This window comes from Hermetia illucens, chromosome 1, assembly GCF_905115235.1.
Source record: "Hermetia illucens chromosome 1, iHerIll2.2.curated.20191125, whole genome shotgun sequence".
NCBI classification, from domain to species: domain Eukaryota; kingdom Metazoa; phylum Arthropoda; class Insecta; order Diptera; family Stratiomyidae; genus Hermetia; species Hermetia illucens.
This window is the reverse complement of record NC_051849.1, coordinates 173,985,010-173,995,975: the sequence shown is the minus strand read 5'-3', so window position 1 is coordinate 173,995,975 and position 10,966 is coordinate 173,985,010. Positions and strand designations below refer to the sequence as shown.

General features: G+C 40.5%; 2 protein-coding genes across 2 annotated transcripts; both read right to left on the bottom strand.

Annotated features, from left to right (window-relative positions):
• Window positions 1–4,570: 4,570 nt before the first annotated feature.
• On the bottom strand, window positions 4,571–6,291 carry LOC119660833 (cytochrome P450 6A1-like). The gene is made up of 2 exons (XM_038069707.1): window positions 5,166–6,291; window positions 4,571–5,060 (listed from the first exon to the last, which is right to left on the bottom strand). The coding sequence occupies exons 1-2, from the start codon at window positions 6,244–6,246 to the stop codon at window positions 4,642–4,644; spliced, it is 1,500 nt and encodes a 499-aa protein (XP_037925635.1). The 5' UTR covers window positions 6,247–6,291; the 3' UTR covers window positions 4,571–4,641.
• Window positions 6,292–9,475: 3,184 nt separating this feature from the next.
• On the bottom strand, window positions 9,476–10,802 carry LOC119646723 (probable cytochrome P450 6a21). The gene is made up of 2 exons (XM_038047305.1): window positions 10,020–10,802; window positions 9,476–9,891 (listed from the first exon to the last, which is right to left on the bottom strand). The coding sequence occupies exons 1-2, from the start codon at window positions 10,759–10,761 to the stop codon at window positions 9,476–9,478; spliced, it is 1,158 nt and encodes a 385-aa protein (XP_037903233.1). The 5' UTR covers window positions 10,762–10,802.
• Window positions 10,803–10,966: the final 164 nt, after the last annotated feature.

Below are 10,966 nucleotides of genomic sequence, written 5' to 3'. Positions count from 1 at the left end.
CCATTTGATTCTATCAAATGCCTGATTTGGATGCAATCGCAAGGTTTTTAAATCCCCATCCAGCGTATCAAGCCACCATTGCTTCGGCCGGCCTTTTGGCCGCTTACCAATGACTTCGATATTCAGACCAATCTTGTCGAGTGAACTCTCCTTAACGCGAATTACGTTACCATACCATCAAAGACACCTCTCTCGCAGTTTTTTCATGGTGCCATCTCAAATCGATCGCTGATATCCTCATTTCGGATGTGATCAAAACATGTCACGCCACTAGTCCAACGCCGCATCTTTGTCTCCATTACTACATGATGCCGTTCATTGTCTTTTATAGTCGGCCAACACTTAGATCCATAGAGAGCGACAGGACGGACGATATTGCGGTAAATTTTAGATTTGAGACTACGTTCACTGATATGTCTATCACAAAGAACACCACTTGTGGAATGCCATTTCATCCAGGTTGCGTAATTGCGTGAAGCAATTTCATAACGCAGTCCTCTATTGGCTGATTGCATTGACCCGAGATATTTAAATCGCTCCGTTCTGGGCAGATCAGTGTTGTTGACAGTGATTTTGCCTGTTTCATGGGGACCAGTAGTCAAAAAACTCAGTTTTATTCAGATTCAATCTGAGACCGTGTTCCATGGGGCTATTAGATACTAGGCAAACTTCATCTGCAAAAAGCAATATATGGAACGCGGGACTTTGGATGTCCCATGAGACGTGTCCATTATAAGAACAAAGAGGAGTGGTGAGAGGGCGTTTCCTTGATAAACACCAACAAAGACACGAAACGGTTTTGATACATCCGCCACACTTCGAACTTTACTTTTCGGATCGTGGTAGAGCAATCGAAGCTAGCGCACGACTTCTTCTGGCAAGTGTTGTCGTAAAGCATAGCGGATGAATTCATGTGGCACATGGTCAAACGCTTCCTCTAGATCCAGAAAAGCAATGTAAATAGGGCGACATTTCTCACGGTGTTTTTTCATGAGCAACCGCGCAGCGTGTATTACGTCAGTAGTTCCGGTGTGCTTGACAAATCCGGCTTGGTTCATGGTTAATTCAACGATTTAAAATTGTTCCCAAGAATGCGTTCAAAAAGGCTGATGGTATGGGAAATTAACCAGGTCAGACGGTAATTTGAACATTCTTTTTCCATATGGGAACTATGGTACTTTCTGGCCAGTCAGATGATGTTCTACATTCCTGAATAGCCCGATTAAAAAATTCACTGAGCCACAGTGGTGGGTCCCAGCTCTTCGCTTTCCAGAGCTCAGATGCGATGTCGTCAGGTCCTGTTGCTTTCCTCGATTTCATTCGTTTTATTGTTTCCTTGACTTCAGCTGCGCTGACAGGAGTATCTGATCTAAATGTCGCCAATGATTGTGGAAATGGAGGATGATGCAAAGCTACTTTGTACTGATGAAGGGGGTAAGTTGCTCCCAAAATATATATCCACATGGTAAAATAAAAATTGTAGTTTGGAATAAGCTACTGGTCTATCAATTTTTAGCTGACTGTATGCATTAATATTTTAAGCACACTTTACAATTTTTACATTTTTTTTTTTAAATTTTTTCGACATCACCCACCAATCCTCAAAAACAAAAACTGATTTTGGAGTGCTATGACTGATGCCGGTTTATTCATTTGAAACAAAAAGAAGTTGGCACTGCTCTGTTCGGCACCACCCACTTCTAAGCCAAGCCATTCGTTCACCATTCTCAAATCGCGAGATCTATTGCATGGCAACTCCCTAAGGAGAATGAATAGCATCCACGATGTTGCACAAAACCTGACAAACTACTGCTGAACCAATACTACTACTTCCAAAGCCTAGCTTGACCTTCATGTGGTGTTCGTTGGGAGTTATTTCTTAATTGGAAACTGTTGACGAAGAAGGATGAAGTTGAGACTCCTACTCCTGAAATGGTCAACCAGGTTGGGCCAGGATTGATAATCCTACAAAGAAAATAATTACAACAACTACAAAACCACAAAAGGAACCTCGGATTGTACGTTGTTGTATCGAAAACGCGCTAACGATTGGCATATTTCCTCATGGAACATACGCCCCATGTACAGAACAGGAGCTCTCAGCCTAGATTTTATCTAAGCGATTTATTTGATTTTTTCGGATTTTTGTGTTGGGAAGTTTTCGAAAATGAGTCCTGTCTGACTTTAAGTGCGTTCATTTTGACTCCTTACTCGCGCTTTAAAATTCATTAAAATTCACGTCAAAACTAATATCAAATTCGGAAAGTAATTGAGACCTTTCATTGATGTCCGAGATCACTATATTCGATGGAGAAAATTACATGCATCCGATAATACACACCCATGTAAAGAATTGACGCTCCTCGCCGCACCAGAAATTCAGGTTGAAATTTCTTTACTATTTAGTTCAATTATGGGATCGAAGTCCTTCGGCCATTCGAAATTCTCGTTCTCTTATTTCTTTGGGTCACTTGATGCCTTCTTCGATTGCAGACTTCTGTCTTCCGGACCGGAATCGCTGTTCATATAGATGAATCCAAGGAATTGCTCCTGGAAAAATTGGGAACGAAAACGTATGCGCGAATTACTCGTAATAATAAACGCACCAACTGAAAATGACGCGAACCAGACAATCCTAATCGACTCCTCCACACCAGATGTTTCCTCTGGATTTTCCCTCTTCAAAGCACTAAACATTAATCCCCTTTGCCCAGTCGACCAGTTGGCCATCCAATCAGCCGGTCCCGCTAATCCCCATTCGGCTGAACATGGCAACTGAAAAATCCACGCTGGTTTAGCGACAACAAAAACTTCACAATTCTGTCTTGTATTATATAGAATTGCATTCACTTAACCACGATCACTCACCTGCTTGCATACAATAATGCGAAATATGGGCAATTTGAAAATTATAAAAACATAAAATTTGGAATTTTACGAATTGCTAGGTTAGGTAAATAGCAGAAGTTGAATGAAAGCCGTGTTTACATTATGACATGTTTATTTAAATCCAATATCGATCCTGCTTCTCATTGTGGTGTTCACAAAGTGAGAGCTGTGAATAGACTGTCTCTTCTACTGAGTTAGGGGACGATAACTTCGGTAGAAGAGAAAGGCGAAAAATTCTAATGCCAGATAAGTGTCTAGACGAAATTAGCACCGCCATAGGACTTCCCTGCCAGTGATTCATTTCAAGGAAATTAGGATAATTCTACTGGCCGTACCGTGATGCCAGCTGAGGCTTTGTGGTGTTTTTATGGTTGAACTGCTGGTGATGTATGAAATTACTGAAGTCCTGCCTGGTAAAAATCAGCAAATCCATTTCGTCTGTAAGTTTTCATTGAGTTTGTCACTGCTGGTTGTCGAAAGAGAGTTTGGTTCCGAGATGTCTCTCGGGAACGTGTATTGTCATGATGGTTTCCTGTCGTTGGTTCTCGATCGGGTTTGCTTCGCCATTGCTTGCACATCTTGGTTACGTGATCGTTGCGGAGTTTGCAGTTCCTGATGACGTTGACTTTACCTTGCAGTCTTGGAACGTCTCTTTTTATATGCTTGCGATATAAAGCTTATATCGGCGCCCGTGCCAATAGGGAAGTGCATTTTCATATGATATTTCCGTTGAAAATAGACAGGCGTTGTGAAGTTCAATTGCATGCACCAAGCATTTGATGGCCTTGAAATTGAACCTCCGGTAGTATCAACATATACCCTTGGGACGAAGATCTTTGTAACTGCGCTGTATACTTGACCTCCACCGAGAGCGTTGAGATGTCTTCCTGGATGAATTCTCGGAATGAATTTGCCTTTTAATTGTACGTATCTCCGCCCGCACCTCTTCGAGCTGACTTAATAGTTGTTGAACTAACCGCATTAAGGAGAAGATGTTTGCGTGTCTGATGTTGGTGTCGGAGAAAGTGGGGCGTAGACTTTACCAGCTATGTTGATCACTTCGGTAAACGAGGAAGATAATTAAAAGTTCTAACGCCAGACAAGCATCTATAAATAATTAGCTCCGCCACAAAATTGTTCATATGAAATTGGGTTCTTGAATGTAGGGGAAAGTGACCAATTGTTAGGTTGTAAAGTTAATTATTGTAAAATATTAACTATTATATGTAAATGAAGAACGGGATGAGAATTATGAATTTGAAAGAGATAATTGGGAAAGTTAAGGGGTGTAGAAGAAATGTGTGGATAAAGGGAATATAACACATCATTGAATGCAGAAAAGGCGGATGAAATATCATTCGCGTCGCTAAGCCGCGGACACTACACATTAGCACAACCAATACCAGGAATACATTATATTTTTCGATTGAATTTTCGAAAAGTTTAATGCTTAAAAAATTCCAAAAACTATCATAAGTTCATCTAACCCGCAAAGAAAAACATTTTTTTTTGAAAATCTCGAGGTGTCATAACTCCTTAGAGGACCCACTAGTAAAACATGCTGCCGAGAATGCCATTCGAAAAGTAGCCTCGATATGAAATCACTGTACATCTAAATACAATATTAAAGCTCATTTTTATTAAGTAACCATTGACAAATAAAAATCACAGTAATGATGTTATTAAATTACGTCTTGAAATTAACAAAACTAACAAAATAGAAATTACATATATTCCCTGAATACGGTCTTTTTACACCTTTTCAACCTCCAGGAACAATTTAGAACCCTTCGGGGAAAGTATTCCTCTGAATGGTTCGATAACCATTGGAACAGGCGTTTTCACACAAGTTCTGAATCTATAATTTTTCAACAAAGTTACTAAACCAATTCTGGTTTGCATTTTCGCGAAACGCTGCCCTACACAATTCCTCGGACCATCACCAAATGCTAAAAATGACCCAGGACTGCGATTTTTCATTTCTTCCGGCAAAAATCGATCTGGATTGAATTTTTCGGGATTCGGATATATTTCTGGATCATGATGAATTCCATAAAGTGGAATGTATACTTCCATTCCCTTTTCAATCACTACTTTCGTGTTTGGAACAGGATAGTCACGGACAGCTTTTCTGATCAAAAATCCGATTGGTGGATATTTGCGAAGTGTCTCTGCAAGGCAGAATTGGAAATAGGTTATTCGCCAACTTTCAAGGTCGAATAAAGTAAACAATTTTGAAAGGAAGTAAGTGAAAAAAGCAGATATGGGAATATTACCTTTTATTGTCTGGTCGAGGTATGTCATCTCTTCAATTGCTTCGTAAGTCAAATTTTCATCGTATTTCTTCAAAACATCATCGATCTCTTGTCTACATTTCTCCTGAATATCTGAATTTAAGGCCAATTCATACAAACAGAATACCATAGTCGCAGAAGACGTTTCGAAACCGGCGACAAAAAACAAGAAAGCTTGGGCGGCCATGTCTTCTATACTCAGTTTCTTAGATATCCCAACACCTTCGCTATTCTCGTTAGAATCTTTATTAATTTCAATCAGCAAATCCATAAAATCATTTCTTCGCACATTATTTTTCTCACGATAGTCAATGGTCTTACGGACTGTTTCTATGAAAAAATCTGCAATGTCCTTATCTATAACTCTCATATGTATCTTTCGTGCAAAGTTCGGAAAAGCTGAGACAAAAAGGTGCCTCAGTAGAGGAACCTCGGTGACCTTTTGTCCATAGTGACGGAAAATGAAATTAGGATCCTTTAAGCTATTACATTCGATTCCGAAAGCACAAGATCCAATCACATCAGTTGTAAATCTTTCAAGCAAATCTACTAACTCTATCTCAGATTTTATTTTAATAAGGCCCGCCAAGGTATGATTGAAACGCTCAGCGACTTCGACCACAGTTGAAAACATAAACTTCATTTTCCCAGAAGTAAACGTTGGAGAAAGTTTTGTTCGGACGGTTTTCCACCTTTCACCGTCCAAATTAAACATATGAGCGGACAAGGGATCATCAACCTCGTTCACATACACTCCACGATCATGAAAACTGCTAAAATCTTTCACTAAAATATTTTGAATAAGATCCACCTTAAGCGGTACTGCCACTGGTTTAGTAACTAAGTATGCTCCGATAAGTGGACTTGTCTCTTTCAATTTTAAAGCGTCAACGGAGAACTGCGTGAAGTGTATCTTTTTGAAAGGAATATTTCCCAACGGAAAGGAAGGTTCCAAATACTGCATACCGCGATTTTTCCAGTATAAATATTTCCATTTGAAAGTTAAATAGACAAATGTTATTAAAGCAATCACGATGGAAGACACAATAAATAAACAATCCATTTTCACACAATTTAAACGCGTACTAAAGTTTGAATACGGGCCGAGTGTTGCTCCCACTAGCCATACTAAGTCCAATGTTTAGAATATCTTATCTTCGCATTGGAGATTGAAAGTGAATATGCGCAAGATAGGCCTACGTACATTCTTTTGGAGAGGCACATTTTCAACTTTCCGACAACTCTCTTGTTTAGGGTTTTGCACTCGTGCTTCTGTAGATTTTATTTTTGAAGTCTGAAAGGAAATACGTTCAACGTATTTTTCCAAGGGATATTGTGAAAATAAGAAAATATATACTTTGGTGGGTGATTCAAAAGTGGAATAATCAACGGAAAATAAATCTTTCTTTAAACTTTAGGCATTACAATTACCAGTTTGAAAACGTCATTATATTTTCAGAAATTTGCTGAAACGAAACTAATTGAATGATTTCCAAGTTGTGCAAACAAGTTGAGAAATGTGGACACATTAGATACGAAAGCTTTTGTGTTTGTTACGGAGTTAACTGCATTTGTGACTTTGAAAGTAAGTATCATACAATTATATGTGTATGTGTGTGTTTGAGGTGGGGAAATGCAAAGCCTCTGGGCACTTAGGATCTAGTGGTCCATTGTTCTCGATTTCCCCGTCTAACGGAATATTCTGGGTTCGTTTACGTATCGCAAGATTTCCGTTAGTGGATGTGATGGTATCTGCTGCAGTTGGGGCACATCTGCACCAAAAATCTGATGTCTAATGCGTCCATAGGCGGACCACTCGCATCGAAAATGTTCCGTGGATTACGCTTCCTCACTACAGGATGGACACGTATCATCTTGGATAATTCCTATTCTGAACATTCTATTCTACTAACACACGAATTGTTGGTTCCAGTCCGGACATGGGGAATGTTCAATCTTTTTTTGCTAAGGCATCCGAGATTTCATCTCCCTCTACACCACAATGACCAGGTACTCAGAGTAAATCCACCGAATCAGAGTTCAATCGATTTCTACATTCCTGAACGATTTTTGAGGTGATCATTCCTCATCGAGTAGTACTCTCGACGTCCTCAATGCAGCTTGACTATCGCTACAGATTGCGATGCACCTGCCTTTCAACCGCTCGTTAATCATCCACGTTGCTGCCCTTAGGATCGCATATACTTCATCCTGAAAGACTGTTGTATATTGTCTTAAAGGAAAAGCCCACTCGTCGTTTATATTCGGGAGGTAGACTCCTGCTTCAGAACCATTTTCTGTTTTTGAGCCATCGGTATTGAAGGCGTCATCGTGACACGGATTTTTCTGGTTCATCCCAGTTTTCTCTTCGTTTCAAGATAACTTCATATCTTCTATCAAACAGATGTATGGGGATCTGGGAATCCGAAGGCATTGCGAAAACCGGATTCAGTTCTCCCAATGCCCTATGCACCCCACATTCATTGTTTTCTCATAAATTTAATCGAATTAGTCTATGAGCTGTTCTCATTGCAGTGCTCTGAATAAACAATTACAAGGGCTACAAATTGAGTAATGCATTCAAAGCTGCGTCAGATGTGGTCCTTATGGCACCGATGATGCCCAGAACACAATTCTTTGCAGTGTGGCTAGTGAAATCACTTCTCCCCTTGCTAGAGCTCGTGATAAGTATCTGCGCGAGCCCGCGTTCTTTGAGAATGCAACATTACTCGGTATGTAGTATTCTTCTGTTCCGACTTTTCTTCCGGCTGGGGCCAAGAAGGTGTTACGGAAGGCTATGTTGCGGATGGCTTCAGTGCTAACCCTCATCTGGTTGGCCGAAGGAATTCTGGGTGGTGGTGTTATTCGAAGTCGGAGCACCATGCGAACGAGATAATGATCCGAGTCTATATTGGCCTCCTATATGTTCTGACATTCATCAAGGCTGTAAAGTCACGGCGTTCGATTGATACGTGGTGAATTTGATTGAAAGTGATCCCGACTGCAGAGGCCAACGTTTGTCTATGAACCGCATTCCGCGCAAACCAGGTACTTTCAACAACTATATCGTGCGACACTGCTAATTAAATAATCCGCAGCCCTTTATCATTTGTATTTAGATGTAAGTTATGTCAGCTAACGTAACGCCTTAATACGGGTTCAGTCCCTACTTGGCTGTTAAAATCCGCAAGTATGATTTTGATAGGCTTCGAGGGTTCGTTCTACTGCCTCGTAGTAAGTATTATTCTGTGACTCTCCAGTCTCCTCTGTAAGGGCGTGAACGTTAATGAGGCTTATATTTCAAAATTTGCCTCGCAAACGCAAAGTGCATAGCCATTCGCTTATATTTTCGAAGCCGATAACAGCAGGTTTCATTTTTGGCTGACTAAGAAACCTACTCCAAGCGCATGGTTTATTGGACGGTCACTATAATATATGGTTGGTGGCTCTTGCCGAGGAGGCCGCATTCGCTACAACGCTTTTACATCAAGGTATCGGCTAGCTGCTTGGCATCCATCTCTGTACAGGAAGCGCACGTTCCATGAGAAAATGCACAAATCATTATTCGGTTGTCGTTGCCGGGTTCGGCGTTGTATGGTCACTCCAGTCCGAGAGTCCTTATGTGGCGTCGTAACGTTGGTTTTCCATTTAGGGTTGTCAGCCCTACCCAACCTCCAACCTGGAAGACCAGTTTCTCCCGTTTTTAGGCGCAGGAGACTCATCTTCATGCTTCTTCGTCTGCAGCTTTTCGTAAAGAAAGAGCTTCCAGCGGTCACCATGTGGAGGTGGAGATAGGGTTTTGTAGTAGAGCTGTTGGTGTTTGTTCAGGAGGCGTTTCCCAGGTTTTAGGCTCCTTCGTGGGTACTAATCCATGTTTCGCCCTGGGACCTACACTACCCTTACCCACCTTGCGTTCTTAGCTACGGAAAAATGGAAGAGCGCACATAGAGAGTTCCCTATGTAAGGTAATCAGAAAACCTTTGTACCCGAAGCGCTGAGTTTCCGGTATTCCGACGTATACGGCTTACTAGTGCTGCCGGTATTCGATTGTGTGACTAATTCAAAGCATTTCTTGTTTCATACCAATGAAGAACTTTTATTTCGTCGACATTTCCCTAGCCCCCCACTACCTTTTCTGGGTAGACTTCACTGGCTTTAGTGGCTTTAGTTATACAAACAATTGAATCTGAACTCTATAAAGTAATTGAATATATCACAATAAACACATAAACTGATTTACTTTCTGCCAACAGAAATGTGGGAAACATACATATATTTTCAATTAATACAAATTAAATTCGTTTAACATCCAAAAACAATCCACCCTTTGGTGATAAGACACCTTTGTAAGGGTCAAAAACCATAGGAATGGGAGTTTTTGGGCAAGGTGAAAATTGGAAATGTTTCAGTAATTTTATTAAGCCTATTCGAGTTTGCATCTTTCCAAAACGTAATCCCACGCAGTTCATGGGACCTTCACCAAAAGCTAGAAATGACATCGGATGGCGTTTTTTCACTGCTTCCGGCGCAAATCTTTCTGGATCAAATATATCTGGATCCGAGTAAATTTCAGAGTCATGGTGAATAGTATAAGACGGAATGAGTACTTCGTCGCCCTTTTTGATGACCAAATTAGAATTAGGTACAGGGTAATCGCGTACAGCTTTCCTCATCAATGCTCCAATTGGTGGATACTTCCGAAGCGTCTCTAAAAATATTGCAATGTATTTTGAACTGCGGGACCTTTTATCTATTCGTATAATAGAATTTTCTCATCACCCTAAAAAATCCAACCAAATTTTCATATCTTAGAGGAGAATATTCTAAAATCAGCACCGTTTATTAACATCTCGATGTATGTCATTTCCTTCATTGCTTCATAAGTCAACTTGTTATTGTGCTTGGTCAGTACATCATTGATTTCCTGGGGACCCCTATCTTGAATACCTTGATTCAGAGATAGTTCATATAAGGAAAATATCATTGTGGTCGAAGATGTTTCAAAGCCAGCGGCGAAAAACAGAAATGCTTGGGCAGCCATTTCTTCTAAAGTTAGTGTTCTTGTAGTTGCCGAATGCTGACCAGCTTCATTTCCATCCTTGTTTATTTGAATCAATAAATCCATAAAATCGTTGCGTTGCACGTTATTCTTTTTGCGATATTCAATAGTCTTTCGAACGGTTCCGATGAAAAATTCGGTCACATCCTTTGCTATAATCTGCAGCCCTAGCCTTCTCGCTAAATTGGGAAACATAGTTATCAAAAAATACAAAATAGGGTTCAGGTTTGACTCCTTAGCGACTTTTCTTCCATACTGACAGAAAATGAAATTAGGATCTTTCAAACTGTCGCACTCAATTCCAAACGCGCACGTTCCGATGACATCAGTGGTGTATCTCCCCAGCAGGTCTCTCAACTCTCTCTGCGATTCAGTTCTAACGATATCATCGAAAGTATCAACAAATCTGTCAGCCACTTGCATCGCAGCTGAAAACATGTATTTCACTTTTCCAGAACTGAATGTGGGTGATACTTTTGCTCGGACAAATTTCCATTTTTCACCTTCCAAATTGAACATATGCGCCGACAAGGGATCTGTTTCTTCATTCACTTACATTCCGCGGTCATGAAAGCTGCTGAAGTCCTTCACTAGGATATTTTGGATAATCTCCAGTTGGACCACTATAATAACTGGCGTCCAACAAGTGGAGTCGTTTCCTTATATCTATAAATATCCTTCATGAAGTCGGGCAACGACGTCATCTTTATTGGCAACTTGCCTA